Source organism: Hemicordylus capensis, chromosome 2 (genome assembly GCF_027244095.1).
Source record: "Hemicordylus capensis ecotype Gifberg chromosome 2, rHemCap1.1.pri, whole genome shotgun sequence".
NCBI classification, from domain to species: Eukaryota; Metazoa; Chordata; class Lepidosauria; order Squamata; family Cordylidae; genus Hemicordylus; species Hemicordylus capensis.
Window position 1 is genome coordinate 141,933,231 of NC_069658.1, and position 22,821 is coordinate 141,956,051.

At 44.3% G+C, this 22,821-nt stretch overlaps 1 protein-coding gene across 8 annotated transcripts in view; it reads right to left on the reverse strand.

Moving 5' to 3' along the window:
• DNAH6 (dynein axonemal heavy chain 6) overlaps positions 1-22,821 on the reverse strand; it is a 353,767-nt gene that overhangs the window by 273,263 nt on the left and 57,683 nt on the right. For all 8 annotated transcript variants that reach the window (XR_008315406.1, XR_008315407.1, XM_053291993.1 and 5 more), the window contains 5 exons: positions 21,801-21,921; positions 12,666-12,817; positions 11,636-11,788; positions 1,379-1,630; positions 809-937 (listed from right to left, as the gene is read on the reverse strand). Coding sequence is in view for 6 of the 8 variants with exons in the window: in XM_053291993.1 (XP_053147968.1) it covers positions 809-937; positions 1,379-1,630; positions 11,636-11,788; positions 12,666-12,817; positions 21,801-21,921 (807 nt within the window). In the remaining 2 variants the exon portion in view is untranslated. The remainder of the gene's footprint in view (positions 1-808; positions 938-1,378; positions 1,631-11,635; positions 11,789-12,665; positions 12,818-21,800; positions 21,922-22,821) is intronic.

Here is a 22,821-nt window from a genome sequence, read left to right on the forward strand (position 1 = left end):
AGCAGAGAAGTGTTGAACAAAATGTGCAAAAAACAAACTGTAGAAGATAGCTTGGGTGAAAAAGAAGAATCAGAATCAGCAGAAAGCTGAAAAGGAGTGGCTCTGTGGAGATTAGGCAGGATTAAAGAACTGAATGGGGGTCCTCCTCCACAGGCTCTTAAAAGCTCTCTTCAGTCCTCCCTCCAGAGCATGTGGAGGGAGCTAAGCCACAATGGCTGTGGAGCTCACTGGCGGCCATGGGACAGGCTCTTATGGGCCCCCACTCCCCTGTATTGGTCTTGGCAGACGCGTAAGCACACGCTGGCCGCACCTCCTATGTATGATGTCATTCACAGGGGGTGTATCCACTAGTGGCAAGACAGGCTGTGCTGCCCTTCTGCAACTTCCAGTCAGTGCTTCGTTCATGTGCAGTTCGGATTGGGAGCATTCTTTCTCTGCCTCACTCCAAACAGAGAAAGAATGCACCCAACCCAAACAGTGTGTGAATGAAGTGCCAACCGGAAGTGGCAGAAGGACAGTGTGGCCTGTCTTGTCACTAGTGGCTACAGGCACAGGGAAAGCAGGGGACAGATGAGCATCTGGCGGCCACTGGGAGGTGTGGGGGAGAGTGGAGGGTGAGCCTCTGGCAGCCCCTAGAAGTGCTTGGGGCAGCAGCAGCGACCTAAGGGCATTTGTCTTCCTCATGCTCCATAGCAGCCACACACTTGCATCTACCCCAGCAGAGAAAGGACTGCAACCCTATTAACTCAAAACATGCTTGATTCTGAAAACCACAAATGCAGCATACATGGAACTCTAAGCAAATTACCTTAAAGTTCTTCTGATAGGACTTATATTGGAATGCACGTTTCTGTAACTCATCAAGAACAGTCTGCATCTCTGCTAGAAGTTGTCTCACTCTGTCTTGGTCAGCATGAATATCCAAAATCTGCGGATCCTATTAAAAAACAAAACTCCATTGGTTAAGCATGCTTATCAAATAAGATGCAAAACAGGGCTAACCCCAAATAAGGTATTTGTTTCTATGTATTCAGGGAATTTCCTAAATACTCAGGTCTATAAACTTGTGACTTAACACAGAAGATAAATTAAACTCTCACACACCCCCAACAGCCTGATGAGGACTGAGCATGCTCAGTTGTTTCTAAGAGCCATGAACCGTTGAAGACGGTACATGTTTTTTTTCCCCAACAGCAAAATACCAGGGTGGGGAAAACTGGCGTGCTTGAACCTTTAACAGCTTATAGTATCCTGACTGTAAGCATTAGGGTTGAGGAGATGCAGCATATTCTTGCTGGCCTCCCTTGTCCAATAATAATAGGAACCCATAATGAACATTTTATAGCATACAGACATGAAACACATATTATTTCTATACCTCAGCTTGGCGTTTCACATCTTTTACTTCTTCATTTAATTCATGAATATCTAGGTCTAGAAGTTGACAGAATCTAGCAATATTGGCATCTCTATCTCCCACAGATTTGTCAATTGCATTGCGAACAGCAATAATGGATGGTTTCAGAGTTGCAAACAAAGCTAAGTCTTCAGGAGGAGTAGGTACTGCATACAGCTCAATAAGTTGATACATCTTTGTTACTATTTTTGATTCATCTTCAAGAGTTTCAATCTGGGGGGAAAAATCAATTATTCCTCCATTTGTTCCAAAAATACATTTTCACACATAATCTTTAACCAAGACCAATATTACTGACTATTTCAAACTGCCTCAAAATACATGTAAAGTGTAGGAAGGAAAATTATCACATACATACAGCAGCTCTAGATTATTTTAAATGATAAAATGATTGGTCACACAACTGTGACCAATAAACAGAATTCAAGACAGAGGGGGGTGGGGTATGCTGATAGCAGCAGGCTTGATTCTATTATGATGACAACAGATATTTATACAGTGGTCCCTCTACTTACGAAATTAATCCGTTCCGAATGCACATTTGTAAGTCGAAAAGTTCATAAGTCGAAAAGTGGTTTCCCATAGGAATGCATTGTGAACGGATTAATGTGTTCCGGAGCCTAGAAAAAAGACCCAGACCCCCAGTAAGGCTTGCAAACTGCACAGGAACATTTCTTTTCAAGAATAAACAGGCAGTAAACAGGCAGGCAAGTCAAGGAAACCGCATGTAAAATTCGTAAGTCAAGGAAACCGCATGTAAAATTCGTAAGTCGAGGAAACCCCATCTAAAAATTTGTAAGTTGAAAAAACCGCATCTAAAACCGGATCTAAAACTGCCGTTTGTAACTCGAAAAATACTTATGTCGAGTAGTTTGTAAGTCGAGGGACCACTGTATATCCCTCTTCAACAAAAGTCCCCAAAGCGGTTTACATAGATATAAACAAACAAATAAAATGGCTCCCTCTCTCCAAAGTGCTCACAGTCTAAAAAAGAAACATAATTTAGACCTAGACTGGAGAAATGCTGTGCTGAGGTTGGATAGGGCCAGTTGTTCTCCCCCTGCTAAATAAAGAGAATCACCACTTTTAAAAGACGCCTCCTTGCTCAGTTAGCTTGGTGACTGGGGTCACCAAGTAGGTTTAAAGATAAAGTGGGCCATCGAGTCGGTGTTGACTCCTGGCAACCACAGAGCCCTGTGGTTGTCTTTAGTAGAATACAGGAGGGGTTTATCATTGCCATCTCCAGCACAGTATGAGATGATGCCATTCAGCATTTCCACCATAATGGTGCTCTCCTATGTAAATGAATGTTTGCAATTTATCATCGGGAAAAGCAAAGCATTGTACTAGGGAACATGGTTGGAGTGACGGCAAAACCCACTTTCCATTCGTGTGTGTGTGTGAAATCTTTAATGATCTTTTATATGCTAAATTACATAGGCGTACATCTTCAAATATGAATATGTTTCCTCTTTGTTTGTAACTCCTTTAAATTTTTACAAGGTGTGCAAACTAAATTTAAGTATGTAGGGTTCAGAGCATATATATCAACAAGACGTTCTGGTAAAGCCAGCGTGGTGTAGTGGTTAGAGTGCTGGATTAGGACTGGGGAGACCCGAGTTCAAATCCCCATTCAGCCATGAAACTAGCTGGGTGACTCTGGGCCAGTCACTTCTCTCTCAGCCTAACCTACTTCACAGGGTTGTTGTGAAAGAGAAACTCAGGTACAGTGGTCCCTCGACTTACGAACTACTCGACATAAGTATTTTTCGAGTTACAAACGGCAGTTTTAGATCCGGTTTTAGATGCGGTTTTTTCGACTTACAAATTTTTAGATGGGGTTTCCTCGACTTACGAATTTTACATGCGGTTTCCTTGACTTGCCTGCCTGTTTACTGCCTGTTTATTCTTGAAAAGAAATGTTCCTGTGCAGTTTGCAAGACTTACTGGGGGTCTGGGTCTTTTTTCTAGGTTCCGGAACGCATTAATCCGTTCCCAATGCATTCCTATGGGAAACCGCTTTTCGACTTACGAACTTTTCGACTTACAAATGTGCATTCGGAACGGATTAATTTCGTAAGTAGAGGGACCACTGTACGTAGTACAGCGCTCTGGGCTCCTTGGAGTTAGAGCGGGATATAAATGTAAAAATAACAACAACTGTTCTGTCTACTTTCCTTTCATTATACTTTCCTCCAGCAGAAAACCGGAGGAGGTGAGCTTTGGCTGTTTATCATCTAGCCTCCTTTGCTGGACGGCTGTGAGTCTCTCAGCTGCCTCTCCCACCCTTGGTTTGCTAGCTGGGACAACTCAGACCAGCACAGTCCTGCTGCCTGATTGGGAACCTTCCTTCCTCCAAATACCTGACTTGACACCACCTACAGGCACTGATTGATTACATCAGCCTTGCCCAGAGTCCTTTGTGAGAGGAAGGACTCTGGAGGCTTTTTATGGAAGGGGGCTTCCGCAGGGGGCGCGGCCAGCCTGCAGGTGGCCGCCGAAGCCAGCCACCTAAGGGGGCCGGCCTTTGGTGCCAGCCTTCAGTGTAGGGCTGAGGGTTGGCTATACTCTTTTTAGTTGGCTGTTTGGGGAGTTGTAGTAGTATTTGTGCTAGCTCTGTTATTGAGATTGGGTTGAAGTAGTTGTAATGTGTTTGGGTTCATCTGGAGATGGGAGGACAGGGGGTGCCTTCGTTGAATGTGGGGCAGCTATTCCGGTGGTGGTGGGGAATCGAAGAAGTAACGTTGGAAGGTCAGCAGGCCATTCCAGGGGAAGGGTAGTCAGAAATTTAATAGCTATCTCCCCTTCTGGCTGTCCTGTCAGCTCTGTGATCTCGGGGAGCACTGCCAACAACCCACATAGCCTTACCTTGCTCCTTTGCAATGCCAGGTCGGTCCAAAATAAACCTGAAGTCATTCATGATCTAATTATGGATGAAGGGGCCGACCTGGTGTGCATCACTGAGACTTGATTGGGGGAGGCTAGTGGCCTAGTCTGGTCCCAGCTTCTTCCTCCAGGGTATTCTGTAGGGGAGCAGGTGAGGGGATGTGGGCGGGGAGGTGGCGTGGCTGTGTTCTATAAGGATAACATCTCCCTTACCAGGGTCCCTGTTAGAGTATCAGACCACATTGAATGTGTGTACTTAAGTTTGGGGACCAGGGATAGATTGGGACTTTTGTTGGTGTACCAATCGCCCCACTGCCCAACAGAATCCATTACTGAGCTCGCGGACTTGGTCACAGAACTTGCGCTGGAGTCTCCCAGACTTTTGGTACTGGGGGACTTCAATGTTCATTTCGGGGCCAATTTGTCCGGGGCAGCTCAGGAGTTCATAGCGGCCATGACAACTATAGGCCTATCCTAAGCGGTCTCTGGATCGACGCATATTGCAGGTCACACACTTGATTTGGTCTTTTACTCTGATCAGGGTGGTGTTCCGTGGGTGGGGACTCCTGTGATTTCCCCACTGTCATGGACGGACCACCATCTGGTTAAGGTTGGACTTACAACCGCTTTCCACCTCCGCAGGGGCGAGGGGCCTATTAGAATGGTCCGCCTGAAGAGGTTACTGGATCCGGTAGGATTCCAAGAAGCCTTGGAGGGATTCAATGCTGGCTCTGCCGGTGATCCTGTTGATGCCCTGGTTGAGAATTGGATCAACTAGCTCACCAGGGCAGTAGACACGATTGCTCCTAAGCGTACTCTCCAACCTGCTTCAAAATTGGCCCCTTGGTATATGGAAGATCTACGGGGGCTGAAGCGGCAAGGTAGGCGACTGGAGCGCAAGTGGAGAAAAACTTGACTCAAATCCGACAGATTACGACATGGAGCACATTTAAAGATCTATGGTCAGGCAATACGTGCAGCAAAGAAGCAGTTCTTTTCTGCCCATATTACCTCTGCGAGTTCACGTCCAGCTAAACTGATTATCTAGACCCATTTCAAACTGGTTTTCAGGTGGGCTATGGGGTGGAGACTGCCTTGGTCGGCCTGATGGATGATCTCCAATTGGCAATTGACAGAGGAAGTGTGACTCTGTTGGTCCTCTTGGATCTCTCGGCGGCTTTTGATACTATTGACCATAGTATCCTTCTGGAACGTCTGAGGGTGTTGGGGGTGGGAGGCACTGTTTTACGGTGGTTCCACTCCTACCTCTCGGACAGCTTCCAGATGGTGTCAATTGGAGATTGTTGCTCTTCAAAATCTGAGCTTAAGTATGGTGTCCTCAAGCCTCTGTACTTTATCCAATGCTTTTTAACAACTTCATGAAACCGCTGGGAGATCATCAGGGGATTTGGAGCTGGGTGTTACCAGTATGCTGATGACACCCAGATCTATTTCTCCATGTCAATTTCTTCAGGTGTTGGCATATCCTCCCTAAATGCCTGCCTGGAAGCAGTAATGGGCTGAATGAGGGAGAATAAATTGAGGATGAATCCAGATAAGAAGGAGGTACTTATTGTAAGGGGTCAGAACTCTAGAGATGATTTTGAGCTGCCTGTTCTAGATGGGGTCACACTTCCCCAAAAGGAACAGGTTCGCAGTCTGGGAGTACTTCTGGATCCACACCTCTCCCTGGTTTCTCAGGTTGAGGCGGTGGCCAGGAGTGCTTTCTATCAGCTTCGGCTGATACGCCAGCTGCGCCCGTTTCTCGAGATCAATGACCTCAAAACAGTGGTACATTTGTTGGTAACCTCCAGACTGGACTTCTGTAATGCGCTCTACATGGGGGCTGCCTTTGTATGTAGTCCAGAAACTTCAATTGGTTCAGAATGCAGCAGCCTGGTTGGTCTCTGGGTCATCTCGGAGAGACCACATTACTCCTCTCTGTTGATGGAGTTACACTGGCTGCCAAGGTTTCCGGGCAAAATACAAAGCACTAGTTATAACTTATAAAGCCCTAAACAGCTTAGGCCCTGGGTATTTAAGAGAGCGTCTTCTTCGTTATGAGCCCCTCCGCCCACTGAGGTCACCTGAGGAGTTCCGTCTCCAGTTGCCACCAACTCGTTTGGTGGCTACACAGAGATGGGCCTTCTCGGTTGCAGCCCCGAGATTGTGGAATGCGCTCCCTGCTGGGATACGAGCCTCCTCATCTCTGGCAATTTTTAAAAAACTTCTGAAAACACATCTCTTCAACCAAGCTTTCTCAGCTTTTTAAAACTTGTTTTTAAATTGTTCTGATTATTTAATTGTTGTTTTACTATGTTTTTAATTGTTAATTATTGTTTTATGCTGTTTTATAATTTTTGTTTTAATTAATTGATTTTAATGTTGTTTTAATGTAAACTGCCCTGAGCCTTTTGGAAGGGCGGTATAAAAGTTTTAATAACAAATAAATAAATTATAATCTTAATCTTAATTGATAATGAACATCTTCACAAGTTAGCCCACTTTCCACCTCAAACATTCACATATCCGCCATCTTGAATTAAGGTGGATGACATCATCACAAACTATGTCATTGTGGTGTCCCTATGTGTCATAGTGGCACAACTGCACTAAATTTGGTTCATATCGGCTATGCAGTTCACGTTAGTCCACTTGTGTCTCAAACATTCATGCACCCATCATCTTGAATTGGGGTGGATGACATCATCACAAACTACGCCAATGAAGTGTCCCTATGTGTTATTACAACTGCATCAAATTTGGTCCCAATCAGCTGCGAAGTTGATAGGAATGGAAACACACAAGGTAGGGTGATCTCATAAGCTTACTTTCCCTAAGGAAAGTAGGCTAAAAACACATTTCTTCTGACTCCTAGAATCATATAAAGAGACCTGCAAAACCATCCTTGAGAAAAAACACAGTTTGACACAAAAGACTGTGCCTGACGTGAATTTGCTTTCCTATCTTGGCCTTTCCCTTATGCATTACACCTAATAGAGATGCTTGAAATAACAAGTCGCCTCTCCTCCAAACCTTTCGCTAGTTCCTAATTTGTGGTGAGCACCCTCGTGGGATTGGGCCCAGCCTTGCTGGCTCAAAAGGCTGAGCTTAGGACTGTGTCTGGAATTGCTGGTTTGCAAGAAACTCGAGTGTGAACTTTGGCTCTGCTGAGTCAAAGTAACTGAATGGAATTGTTTATTCTGTAGTCAAGGCCTACAAGAAATGAGGAAATTCACCCCTCCCTGCCTTGAAGCTGCTTATGCATTGTGCTGTGCTAATCATGAGAACTAGTTTGAAACTTGCTAAGAGTAATCATATTTTGAAGATCTTAGGAAACCACATTTCGATATCAGTTACCTACATATTTTAGGGTACATATTTTCACACAGTTAACGGCTGAATCTCTTTGCATGTTATCTCTTAATAACATTTTCTTGGGGCTGGAAGGCACCAACCAAGTTTTGAGAAGTGACTACAGGCAGGTCAAGCTTGGGCATAAACAGGAATGTTTCCATCTGGATTAGTAAACAGTGTCAGGCCAGATCCCACCATGAAGGGCTCCTGACTGATAGGGTAAAGAAATTCCAGGAGGGAGACCAGGATGTTTACATTAGGATTGAGACACAGAAGAATTGTTGCGACTGTCTTTGATTTGAGATATGACAAGGGGCTCGAGGAGAGGTTATAAAAGGGACCTACCCCTCCCGCACAGGAAGGAGGGAAAACATACTCAGACCACACTGTATGTGGCCCTATCCAGGGAGACACATGTTCCTACCCCTTGGGATAGTCTGTGGGGCCTTAGTCTGCAAAGGCAAACCTGTGCCTCATAGATTGCCATAGAATCTGGATCCCTACATCAGGGAGACTCCCACCCCTGCATTTTCATCTATGCTGCCTGGACAGCCACAGCTTCCCTGCAGATCCCCAAGGCTGCCTGAGGATTTCTACCAACGTGACCGGTAATCTATTTATCTACAAGAAATGCCTTCATACCAGCCCTCCTCCAGAACTAACTTACCTCTAATCCTGTCTTCACTCTTTTCTGACTTTGGAATCCTTCCTTCCCTGCTGGCCTAGCTGCATGCTTGCCTCGGCTGCCGTCGCTTTCCTTCCCCCTCCGTTCCCATCCCTCCACCTTTCCCTCCCTCTGCCTTTGGCTCATTATTAACATGTCAGAATGAGTACCCAGTCTCTCCCTTCCCCCTCTCAGCTTTCACAGCTCACAAAATTGGCCCTGCTCCCCCTCCTCCCTTCAATCACGTTTGTGCTGTGACTTCTTGACTAGAATGCCAGCTACAAGTTGTTTCTCATTTCTGTGCAGAGAGCAGAGAAATAAGACTGAACACTGCCTAGGAGATAGGGTTTTGCCAGCAGCTTAGGTAAGATATGAACTTGGTTGAGAACTCCTTGCATCTAGTAAAGTGAAAGTGAAGTCCTGAGAATTGATTACAAAATGCTCTGTTTTTCTGAAGTATTGCCCTACACTAGGAAACAACTGATTGAAATTGCTTACATGCCTGCGTGCTTAATTGCTTGAATGTAACTAGCCTCAATAAAGCTTTTAAACTACAGTCTTGTGTGGGATGTCTCTTCTCCCCCCACCCCCTGCCGAATGCCCACGATCTCAGAACTGAACCAGGAGTAGCCTCTGCTGGCTACAGTTGGGAGGGACTGTGGGCTCTATCTCTCTCCTGAAAGTGGGGGGGCACCGCAGCCTGCTCGCAAATACATTTGTAATTTTCTAGTATCACTGCTATTTTAAGGGGGGGTGTTGCTATTATAACCTATAATCATTACTTTCTGGGGAGATATACATTCTCAAATTAATGCAGTTTTATGCATAATCAAAGGGAACTTTTAAGATTTTAGGCCAAGGCTGTATTCCTGTGCAATGAATAAGGTGGATTTGAAGAGCCGTTCTTACAACCAAAAGATTGGTCTTGATATCTTGCAAAAGAAGCAGCTTTCTGCATTTCACACAATGAATCTCAGCTGTCTTCTCAATGGACAGCATCCATACTAAGTTAGTCATAACGAAGTCCCATTGAAAGTAATGGAACTTAAGTCACACATTATATGACTCATTGATTTCAATGGTGCTTAGTCCTGACTAATGAATCTGGATGTTGCCCACTGAATTCATATGCAAGATGGTTGTTCAAGAAACAGGACAATTTAGAGAAGCACATCCAGACCTGGGAGTGCTTCTTAAATAGTTACAATATAAAGAGGGAGAAGCAACATCACTGCCAACTGTACTTTTTAAAAGTGGAGGCGCTCATATTTGCAGGAGTGGGAAGCAACTGCCCCTATTCATCTCAGCACAGTGTCTCTCCCACTGCCAGTGGCTGTTTGCTGGTATCTCTCTTGTGCATGTTTTTAAACGGAGAGTCTTTGGGGGACAGGGAACCATCTTCTTACTCCTCTGCTACAAAAACCACTTTGAGAACACTTCTGTTGAAAAGCCATATACAGTGGTCCCTCGACTTACAAACTACTCGACATAAGTATTTTTCGAGTTACAAACGGCAGTTTTAGATCCGGTTTTAGATGCGGTTTTTTCGACTTACAAATTTTTAGATTGGGTTTCCTCGACTTACAAATTTTTAGATGGGGTTTCCTCGACTTACGAATTTTACATGCGGTTTCCTTGACTTGCCTGCCTGTTTACTGCCTGTTTATTCTTGAAAAGAAATGTTCCTGTGCAGTTTGCAAGCCTTACTGGGGATCTGGGTCTTTTTTCTAGGCTCCGGAACGCATTAATCCGTTCCCAATGCATTCCTATGGTAAACCGCTTTTCGACTTACGAATTTTTCGACTTACAAATGTGCATTCGGAACGGATTAATTTCGTAAGTAGAGGGACCACTGTATAAAGATTCGGAATTAAAAAAAAATGCCTTAAGGAGTTATTTGAGGAGCTGGTTTTGGTGGTGGGGGTGGGGTGGGGGTTTATAGGTAACTGAGAACTGGAATAATAAAAATAAAATATAAAATGCCTTAAGGAGTTATTTGAGGAGGTGGTTTCGGGGGGGGGGCATTTATAGGTAACTGAGAACTGTAATTATTACAACATATTTGAATCATTATTATTTATTTGCTACATTTTTATACCACCTTTCTGCTTTGACAAAGGCACCCAAAGTAGTTTACAATATTAGAAGAAGCAAATTACAGAATGTTAATAAAGCGTTGTCTCAGTCTGTTGATCTTTTCAGGAGCTGAGGACAAGAGCTCCCTGGCCTGGGCGCCTCTTTTCTTGCCTTCCTCTCAGGACACACTGGTCGAATCATGCCTTGTGTTCTTGTTTATAAATCATTATTGTTGAATTTAAAAAACTGATCTTCTATTGCATTTACCAGCAAAGGTGCCCATAAATTAGTTGGGTGGGACTGGGGACTCCAGTTGCTATATTCCCACCTTTCCCCTCTCCCAGCATTAGGAAGAAGGGGTGTGGAAGTACTACTGCCCTTCCTTCAGTCAGCCATTATTCTAGACAGTGGGGCTAGGAGAAGACCATGCCCAAGATGTCATATAGCATGTTGGCAGTACATAGCCTTCCTTTAGTATTTTCTCCCACCATGATATGATTGCCTACATTATGCTGCCTAGAGCAGGAATTCTTAATCTTGGGCCCCCAGATGTTGTTGGACTACAACTCCCAGAATCCCCAGCCACAAAGGCCATGTCTGAGGATTCTGGGAGTTGCAGTCCAACAACATCTGGGGGTCCAAGGTTAAGAAACCCTGGCCTAGAGATCTCCTGCTAAATGAGTAAAGAGGCAACTTTTAAAGCAGTGATTCTCTTATATTTAGCAGGGGTACAGCAATTGTTCCCATCCAACCCCAGCATAGCACCCCTCCAGTGGCCGTTGCTGTGATCTACCTTGTGTTTCTTTTTAGGTTATGAGTCCTTTGGGGACAGGGAAGCATCTTTATTTATTATTTTTTCTGTATAAAGCACTTTGAACACTTTTGCTGAAAAACAGTATACAAAATATTCATAGTAGTTATAGTAGCTCAAGTGTATCAAGGCAGATAGCCTTCATATCCTACTTTTTCATTTCCCAGAGGCATCTGATTGGCCCTGTCAGAAATTGAATGTTGCACTAGATTGGCCTTTGGTCTATGCCAGAAGGGATCTACGGTGTTCTTATGTCTTAAAAGAAAAAGCTTGAAGGGTATAATTTTTAATAAAAATGATCTACATGCAGGGTAGAGTGAGGGGACTCCAATTAAGAAGCAAAGTGCAGTTTCTTTCCACTTTTCACATAGAGTCTTGCTAAGATGGTATATTCCACCTGCTAGTAGCATTATAGCAAACTTACCCTATCTTGTATTTCATCAAGGAATGTCAAGGCAAACACATATTCTATCGTCGTACTTGGATAAAACTCAAGTTTAAATTTAGCATCTTGTGCTTCAGCTATAATGGCGGTCACTTTCTTCTTTGAAATTATGGGAAGCATTGCATTAATAACCTAAAATGCAAAGGAAACAGATGACATTCAGTACACTGGAAAACAATCAGGTAGGAAAGTCGTATTTCTCAAGTAATGATGATACTTAATGTATGTGCACTCCAGAATAACTACTTAGATCAGAAACATGCTGCCTGACCTTCAGTGACATATTTCTGATCTAACTAGTGCTTTTGGAGTGCAGGAGCACTACTTAGAATATTTGTGCTCTTCCACAAAAACACAAGACCACCAGAGCTCCACTACGAGCCTGTAGCAGCAAAGGCATATTGGTACCACCACCACCCCCCATTTTGTGTGGGTCACTGTCCTTAGCTGAGCAAGAAGTAACTCCTTTACTGTTATGCACACAGAAGTGTGGTGGGGGGACAATTTGGAAAAACACCCCATAGCACATTATCATAAAATCACTCAGCACCAAACCCTGAATATGAGTAGTACAGTGCAGGGAAGAGGTATTTCAACATTACACTTCATATGGCATTCTTTGTAAGAACTGGAATTGAGGGATGCACACCTCAAAACACAAATCTTCCTAATCCTACTCTCTCTACTCTCTCCCCTAATTCTAGGGTACTTTGAGCTATTTGGGTCTCTGATTCTTTCTCATAGCTGAAAGAGTTCCCAGGGAAGGAGCACTGATTAGGATCAGAGAAAGTGCTTTCCTCCAGTCCTAATAAATCTGACCCTATGACTTTTTTAGATTCAAAGGGATCAGAGCCCCAGCTCCTGAATGGGACATTGGGGGTGTCTTTAAAACAAATAATAATATGAGACTGAGTCTGCACATATGTAGAAACCTCTGACTTGTTGTAGATGGCCCCATTTCATCACCATACTGTTAGGCATGGGACTATCAGCATATATACAGATTTACCTCCAAACAGCGCTTCGGTGATGGAATCAATTTATCTTTCAGTTTCTGAGCATCTATGAGGAGCAAACCTAGGTTTCTCTTCTGCCTTATGGCCACAGCTTCCTTGTGTTGCTTGTGATACTTCTCCAGTTGTTCAGCAAAAAATTGAACACCTAATTATTATATTTAGAATGTGAAATAAAATTGTCAGTTTTAAAATACTTTAGAAAAAAATTTCCGGTTGTATTCTATTTTCAAAGAAAATAAAACAAATCAGAGAGTTTTTCTTTTGTCAGCAAAAAAAGTAAATTTAATTATTTAAATTTTTTTTTACATTTTATATCCCGCTCTTCCTCCAAGGAGCCCAGAGCAGTGTACTACATACTTAGGTTTCTCCTCACAACAACCCTGTGAAGTAGGTTAGGCTGAGAGAGAAGTGACTGGCCCAGAGTCACCCAGCTAGTATCATGGCTGAATGGGGATTTGAACTCGGGTCTCCCCGGTCCTAGTCCAGCACTCTAACCACTACACCACGCTGGCTCCTAAATGTTGCAGTTGTAACACTTGACATTATGAAAAATATAAGAAACTGTGTGTGAATAATGCACAGAAAACCTGGTCATTTGCCAAATAGAAATAAAGAGTTTCTCTCTGTTCTTTCTCTACCTTCTATTACTGAATAAATAAAACTAAGGGAATGGCAACTTTCCTTGCTGTGTGTGAGGCCTTATGAATGTATTAAGTCAAAGTTAGCCAGGGACTAAGAGAAGAAAACATTACAATGTTTCATTAGAAGTATACATGAGCTGCTTGTCTTGGATATTGGTTAGACTGTTACATTTTTACACACACACACACACACACGATGTATATTTATATTTACAATTTTCAACTCATAATGCTGAAGTATCATCTTGCTATGATATCCTAGGAAAAAGCTGTAGGGGCCATTCACACGATCTACCGGGCGGATGGGTGGAGGGAAAGCTTCCCAAGCCTTGTCTTCCCCCACCCCCAGATGATCACCGTCCTGGTGGAAGCGCACATCACACTCCCATACCATCAGCCTGCTCCATGCACCATGGAGAGGACTAATCGCTCTGAGGCCGGGACTCGTTGTCCCTGCCCTAGGAAATCCCACAATGCACCACGCAAGTGCATGGTACATTGTGGGAATCCCCTCAGAGATGGGTGGGCTCCCATCAGTGCTTCATCACCATTTGAAAGCAGCTGGCGCTGAAACACGATCAATTGAACGGGTTAAGGGAGTGCTTGCTCTCTTAACCTCATTTTAAGCACCCAGCTTCTTAACTGGGTTTGCCACCGGGGCACCACCAGGATCTGTGTGCCTCTTGGCGATTCCGATGGTTAGCCAAGCCCGGGCTTAGCTGCCCTAGCCCGTCTTAGCTACTCATGAAAATAGCCTCGTAATGAATAATGCATGCATTAGCTGGACTCTAAAAGATCTATGAATAGCTGGATTAGCTATTGTTACTGTTTGAGCTGTATGTATATATTTCTCTGGTCAGAGATCGTAAATAAACTGAATTGAAATGCATGCACAGGGAGACCAATTTCGAAGGTGCTGTGGCCATAGGCTCAAAGGGCTTTTGTGTAAGTGATGAGAGTACCAACGACAAGCTCCATGGTTCTACTGGTGTTTTCACGGGAGGATAGACATTGGAGAGGCCTTTTAAGAAGACTTTGCTTAGTGGATGTGAGAAAAGTACCTTCCCATCACAACCCAGGTGCTTAGATGAAAGGGCTGCCAGGTGGACTTTCAGAGAAACATTGGCTAAGCCCTGAGACTTTAGGGTGGACGGATAGAGAAGCACCTGCCAGACAGATGCCTGTCCTGGCAAAAAACCTCGAGACCTCACATAGGTTTTAAAACAAAGCCACTTTTTAAAGTAGTTGCATCTAGTAGAAGCTTTTCTACGATTCAATAGGATGTTGTTCAGAAGCCTATTCACCAAGCGGTCAGATGGAGCATTTGTGCGTCCGGGTGAAGGACATGATGCTCGTCCCAGGAGAGGATATCTGGCCCTTGGTGGAAACTCATGATATTGATTTTTGGACAGTCTACGTACCTGTGGAAACCAAGACTGCCTTGGCCACCATGGGGTCACAAAACGCAGGCTACGGGGTTTGACAGGACAAGTTACTACTCTTGCAATTATGGGTTGGGGTGGGAACATGCATGGTGTTTCCCTTGTCCAGTCCAGGTGAAAAGCATCTCCCAGTGATCTGGGGTCATGTTCCACCCTGGAGAAGAAGCGGACACACTTCTCATTCTCCGAGCTTGCAAAGAGATCCACCGATGGCTGTAGCCACTGACGGAAGAGGGGACCAAGATACTTGGAGTTGAGCTCCCATTCGTGATGTCCATGCTGGAGAAAAATCCAACTGAGGTCATCTGCTAGGATGTTGTCCTGACCTCTGATATGTACTGCAACAGGGTAGATCTGGTGCCGAATGCACCAGTGCCACATCTGGACACCGAGAGCACACAAGATCCAGGACACTGTTTCGTCTTGATGGTTTATGTATGCTTGGGCCGTTGTATTGTCCAGTTGAACCTGGACAACGGTGCCCTGTACGATTGGTAAGAAGGCACGTAGAGCCAAAAAACAGCAAGTAATTCCAAGAAGTTTATATGGAGTTGCTTCTGACCCGAGGTCCTTTTCCCTTGGATTTGATGACCCTCTCAATGAGCCCCCCAATCCAGAAGGGAGGCATCCATCATTAGCCATACTGTAGGCGACGGTGTTTGGAATGGTATGCCCTCTAAGAGGTTTCTGCGTTCCATCCACCGAGAGAGATCGAAGAATTTGCATCGGTATCTGTAGTCGCTTTCATTGACTGTGTCTAGCAGGATGGAAGACAGAGAGAAACCATAGTTGCAATTTCCGCATCTTTTGGCGAGCATAGTAGATTATTGTATTGCAGGAGGCCATGAGGCCCGGTAGGCGCTGAATCTACTGTGCTGGTTGTACAGGATGTTGTTGGAATAGAGTCAGCAGACTCCTTATGCAAACATATGGTATCTCTCTTCTGGCAAGAATGCCCTTTGGTGTCTAGCACTGCACCTATGCGATTGGCAACCTGCATGGGCTCCAGGTGGGACTTTTCCCAACTGATTTGGATGCCCAGACCTTGAAGGACCTCCAACACATAACGGATCTGAGAACGTAACACGCTTTTGTCTTTTGATGTCAGGAGCCAATTGTCTAAATAGGGGTAGATGGTGACTCCCTGTGTCCTGAGGCAGGCAATCATTGCTGCCAGACATTTCGTAAAAAACCTTGGAGCAGTGGACAGTCCGAAGGGCAATACGTTGTGTTGGTACACACTTGGTTGCCGACCATTTAACATAAGAACTTTTGATGTGATTGGATACTGACGTGGAAATACGCGTCATTGAGATCCAGCGTTGCTAACCACCTCTCCCCTAGGGGACATAATATTTGTTGCAATGCCATCATTCTGAATTTTTTTGACATGAATAAATTTGTTTAGCTGACAAAAGTCCATGATGGGGTGGATGCCCCCATCCCGCTTCGGAATTTGAAAGTAGCGGGAATAGAAACCTTCCCGCCTATCCGCCCACTGCACTAGGGCTATTGCCCCCTTCTCCAACAGTTTCTTCACCTCTGCTTGGAATGTTGACGTGGAAGGAGTGAACCTCATTTCTGTAAAATGAGGGATTGTCTTGAATTTGATGGCATATCCTGAAGATATGATCTTCAGAACCCAAAGGTCTGATGTTATACGGTGCAATGCAGGGGCATGGCGTGATAGCTTGATGGAAGGCTGTGGTAGAGACAGAGGGATGGTATGATCCATCAGATGAAGAGATGAAACCCCTGCAGGCGGGAATGGGGAGTGGAGAGGTGACAGTGGGGGGGAGGGGCTTGCTCCTCAAAGATGCTTCTGGGTCTCTGATGCCTTAGGACAGGCATCCCCAAACTGTGGCCCTCCAGATGTTGCTGAACTACAATTTCCTGCATACCCAGCCACAAAAAATTGTGTCTATGGATGCTGGGAGTTGTAGTTCAGCAACATCTGGAGGGCCGCAGTTTGGGGATGCATGCCTTATCGAGACTGGGCGGATTTAAACTTGCTTTGGTATGAGCGTCTCTGGAATGGCGGATATGATTTTTTATAGTCCTTTTGTTCCTGATTGCAGAACGCGAATCATTTTTTGTAGGCAGGATGATACCTGGCAGTATATGAGGAGAAGTGCCAGGTGTTTCAGTAGATACGGTAAAGGCTTTCCAGTCTCTTGGAGGTAGGGGTGGAGGTGTGGAGCACCTCCCAAGCACACCACTGCACGTGTAATGACAGGAAGCATAGGGAGGGCCATAGGTGTGGTAGACTGCGACTTAAGCATAAGATAGTACATGGGATCATCTACAGTGGCCAAATCTGACCGGAGGTCCAGGCCTAGAGCCTCCGCTATGGTCCGCTTGTGATAGGCCTTGAGCTCATCATTAGGGGAGACATAAACAGTCGGGGGCACATCTGTAGGAGGCTCCACAAGGTTGTTCTCCCCCTCCGGGTCTGACTTAGAATCCAATGAACTGTAATGCTCTGACGGAGAGCCCGTGGGCGACAAAGGAACCAGAGTCCACAGATAGGCACACAGTCTGTGTGGACACAGACCGCATTAGTGGTGGTTTGGTTTGGGCAGCTTGGTGTGTCACCCAGGGAGAGCTAGTTTGTGTTTCTGCAGAGACACATATGGGTGCACGAACTGGCCGGGCATCTGCAGGTAGTGAGGTCAATTGCAGGGTAGATGGAAGGGGCATTGCAGGCCTCCAAGGGCAGATGGGATCCTCAATAGGAAAAGCCGTGGAAACTGCTGGCTCGGAGCCTGGGATGTGTACATTAAGTTCAACAGGAGGGCTTTGCTCCAGTCCTGCCATCACCAGAGGTTTGGTTAATCGTGTCCCAGGACAGAGTAGTGGTGCTAAGCTTGTTAATCAATCTTGAGTACGATAGAATTAATCAATGCAGAGTGTATCCATGCTTCTTCATCCTCTAGTGCCTATAGAGCTCGTCCTGGTCCTGGTCACTGTCAGTAGAAGATGAGACACGGCGAACGGCTTTCAAGGTTGGAGGTGTATGTTTCTACATCGAAGCTGATGTCGATGTTTTTTATTTGTGTGGAGTTGAAGCGGAGGTACGTCTAGGTGTCTATACCAAGGCGTGGCTCGATGTCAAGGCAGCCTTCTCTGATGGTGCCGAAGATAATCTCGGAGGTGTTCTCGACATCGATACCAAAAGGCAGGGTGTGCCTGGTACTGATGGGCTTAACACCTCATCATGAATCGCCGCTCTGAGGCGAAGTGCCTGATTTTTCCTTGTTTGTTTGGAAAATGACTGGCATATTTTGCATGAGGAAATGTTATGTTCCTCCCCCACACAAATTAGGCACAGGTTGTGAAGGTCTTTCGAGGGGAGTTTGGACTTACAGCCCTCACACCTCTTAAATGATTTCTTTTCATCAGACATTACACAGAGAGTGGTCAGGTCTGTTCCAGGGTCAAAAGCCAGTCGTAATTCGCCAGCCGATCCAAGTCAAGAAGGAGAGAAGGTCGGCAGCCAGAAATGGGTCAAAACAAAGTAATCAGTCCTCTTTTTTTTTTAAGAGCAAAAACAAAGAAAAACTCACGAGGGACTTTTTCCAACAAAAGAAGTGGCAGACCGAGGTCCAAACGCTAAGGTGGTCAGAAAATAACTGAGGGACGTTGCGTCCAGCCCGCTCTTAAATAGTACGCTCTGTGTGGAGGTGGGGTTTGGACACCTCGGCAAGCTGAGGCATGGCTACTGCGGGTTTTCTGCACAGGCGCAGAACCCATTCTTATGGCTATTGACGGATCTCAATCCAGATCTCAAATGTTCATGTATCCACCATCTTAAATCTGTAGCAAATTTGGTTCAGATTGGTTAGGCAGTTCACAAGGATGGATATGAATAGGTTGGATGACACCATCACAAAGTACGCCATTGAGGTGTCCCTATGTGTCACTACAGCTGTAGTAGATTTGGTTGAAATCAGTTAGGCAGTTCACAAGTTAGCCCACTTGCACCTCAAATGTTCACGTATCCACCATCTTGATTTGGGGTGAATGACATCATCTCAAACTATGCCATTGAGGTGTCCCTATGTGTCCCTACAGCTGCAGCAAGATCAGTTCAAATCAGTTAGGCAGCAGTTCACAAGTTAGCCCACTTGCACCTCAAACGTTTATGTGTCCACCATATTGAATTGGGGTGGGTGATGTCATCACAAACTATGCTGCTGAGGTGTCCCTATGTGTCCCTACAACTGTACCAAATTCGGTTCATATTGATCCAGGCATTGTGATTTTGATGGAGGACACACACATACATGGACACACACACAGAATGCCTGGGTGATCTCATAAACCTACTGGAAAGCAAGCTAAAAAATTAGATATGCTTTTCTCTTCACATCACACTATACAACTGCAGTTCTGTTATACATAGGCTGGAGATGAAGCCCCGCTCCCCTTCCTTCCCCTTCACTTATTTGGTTTATTATTCCTGTAGCTAAATGCAGAATTATAGGAATAATAATGAGGGAGGCTCCTTGAGACTGTTTTAATGACAAGTGGTATAAAAATCTAACATGTTTTTCTAGTAAGAACTAATCTGTCTACTTTCCCTTTCACTATTCCTACAACTGGACTAAATTCAGTTCAAATTGGTTAGGTGGTCCACAAGTTAATCTCTTGCAACTCAAACATTCATGCATCCGCCATCTTGGATTGGGGTGGATGACATCATCACAAATTATGACATTGGGGCATCCCTGTGTGTCCCTACAGCTGTAGCAAATTTGTTTCAAATCAGTTTCGAGGTTTACAAGTTAGCCCACTTGTGCCTCAAATGTTTATGTGTCTGTCATCTTAAATTGGAGGGGGAGGGGTGACATCATCACAAACTACACCGTTGAAGTGTCTCCATGTGTCCCGACACTGTACCCAATTTGGTTCATATTGGTCCAGGCTTTGCAAAGTTGATGGGGGACACACACACACACGGACGGACACATGGACACACACATGGAATGCTGGGTGATCTCATAAGCCTACTGGAAAGTAGGCTATAAACAAATGAACAAACAAACATTAAGATATTAACATAGGGAGTAATCTATAGCCCTCTTCAGGCATTATTGAAACTGAGGATTCTGCTTGCATAGAGCATCCCCAAGAAAATTTTTGTAGGCCCTGCTCCTATGCTAATGTGCTCTAGGTTTACAACACAGAAACAAATGCTCCCACTACGCAGAGACAAATGCTGTGCTTGTAGATATTCTTTCTGTGATGCAGAAAGCAAAGTACTCCAGCATCCCAAATATGGTAAGACCCCAGTTCAGCATTTTGTGTGCGCAGACAAATGCTGTGAAATAATGGTGAGCAGGGGACAGGGCTTCCGAGTGCATCAGCATGGGGGTGGGGCTTGGAAGTGCACACTCAGAGATATTGTATGTAAGTATAACATCCCCATTTTTGACAATGCCCAAACAGGGCTTATGTCTAATATGAAAGCAATTGTCTCTATGTGAAAACACAACCATCCCTTGATGTTTTGGGCACTTCTTTTGAGATGAGGTAGGTATCTGATTAGAAAATACGCACAGATCTGTCTAATACACAATGACTAACGTTCAGACTAGCAATAGCACTTAGCAATAGCACTTAGCAATAGCACTTACATTTATATACCGCTCTAAGCTCTCTAAGCGGTTTACAATGATTTTTAGCATATTGCCCCCAACATTCTGGGTACTCATTTTACCGACCTCGGAAGGATGGAAGGCTGAGTCAACCTTGAGCCCCTGGTCAGGATCGAACTTGTAACCTTCTGGTTACAGGGCGGCAGTTTTACCACTGCGCCACCAGGGGCTCTAACCTCTGCCAATGCACTAAGGTTTTCTATTGTATGCGGAAGGCACAATTATTGTATGAGGAAGGCTCTTCTCTTCCCTGTGCAGTCACTTTTGCCTTCTAACACTATGTCCCTGAGGGCTGGAAGACCCTCAGGGAGATAATTAAGTTTTTATAAATAAAATTAATGTTATTAATATGTTTTATCTATTATGATTTTATCTTTTTATGAATTTTAAATGTATTATGTTTTATGTTTTTAATTCTGTACACCGACTAGAGATTTTTATACTAGGCAATACATAAATTCAATCAATCAATCATTTCAGGAGGCATAGATGGCTGTAAGTGAAAAGGTGATCACCAAAAATCTTCCCTCTTCCCTCATGCCATGGAAAACCCTACTGTATCAGCAGTGTGTTCATCTAGAATAGATGTTGGCCAATCTCAAAACTTATCAGCAAACAGGTTATGCCAGAAGAATTTTACAAACAATCAATTGTGTGCCAGCTTTTCCCAGTGTTTTCAGGTCCTTGCACCTGGCTGCCATGTTCACCAGAGGGCACTGTGGCTTGAGGGGCAGTGATCTGTGGATGTGCAGCTCTGCACATTACACTCTATGATCACTTGCTCAAAATTGTTTGAATGGGGCTTGCCCTGCCTACTTTCCCCCTTATGGCCAGTCAGAAGGCAGCTGATGATGACAGGAGATTTTCCCTTCTCCTGGCAGCATGGTGTACACTGTGAAGGCTTCCCCAGTACTTGAAGGCACTTTAAAAACAAAACAAAAATCCTCAGCTGCAGCAATGGAGGATGCAGCTGCAAAGCTCCATCTGGGAGTGGAGCTTACAGAACTGACCAGAGGCTCTGCTCATCTGCCTTACATAGGGTAAGAACACTTCCCAGCCCCAAACCACTACCCACTATTATTGGGGTAACAGCCCAATACTTTTTAAAAACGAGTATAGATTCATGTATCAAACAACTACAGAATCAAAAATTAATATAATGCCTGAGTAAGGATCTTCTAATAACATGAGGATTTTTGTAAGCTTCAAAATGAATTGGATCCAAAGACTTATCATTTAGTATTATTTAGCTGGTTCATAACACTTTAGAGTGTTCAAAGCACATGCCTAGGATTTCTACTGTACAAACATTGTTGGTACAACATAACTCAAATGAGATCACTGTATACACTACTGACTAGTAACAAATATGTAACAAGGTTTACCAGGTTCTTGTTTCTTCAGAGCTTCTAAGTCAAGGCTTTCATTTTCTTTGAAAAATAATCGAAATGTTTCAAAAGTAGCTGCATACACATTTACTGCTTCAAATGCTGAATATATTGCTTCCTAAACATTAATAGAAAGGTAATTTTAAATTATTATATTGGGAAATATATATATCCATACCATTGTTCCTTGCCCCATTTCATTTACAGTATTTTGACTTCGTTTATTCCTAAATGTCTTTCATTGTCCCTCTTTATTCCTATGCTGTTGTGCGCTATTGTAGTATATGCATAGAAATATCAGCACAAGAATAATAAATGACAAGAGACATGATAAGGGACAAAAGGAAAGTTTGGGTACCTACTCACAAGTAAGCTAACTTATGGGTAGTGGCACCAGGTTGCCACTTCAGACAGCAGCAAGGAATGCCTATCCAGCAGTAGGTATATTAGTTTATTTACATTTTTATCTCACCCGTGCTCCAAATATTCAGGGCATGATACATGCTTCTCCTCCCACTTTTTATATTGCAGGAGATCCAAAAAGACCTCTCCAAATTGGGTGAGTGGACAACAAAATAGCAAATGCGGTTCAATGTTGACATGTGTGAAGTGATGCACATTGGGACGAAAAACTCCAACTTCAAGTATACGTTGATGGGATCTGAGCTGTCAGTGACTGACCAGGAGAGGGATCTTGGGGTAGCAGTGGACAGCTCGTTGAAAGTGTCAACTCAATGTACGGCAGCTGTGAAAAAGGCCAATTCCATGCTAGGGATCATTAGGAAGGGGAATGAAAATACAACTGCTAATATTATAATGCCCTTATACAAAACTATGGTGCAGCCACACTTGGAGTACTACAAACAATTCTGGTCACCACATTTTAAAAAGGACATTGTAGAAATGGAAAAGGTGCAGAAGAAGGCAACCAAGATGATCAGGGGCCTAGAGCACCTTTCTTATGAGGCAAGGCTACAACCCTGGGGCTATTTAGTTTTATAAAAAGGTGACTGCGGGG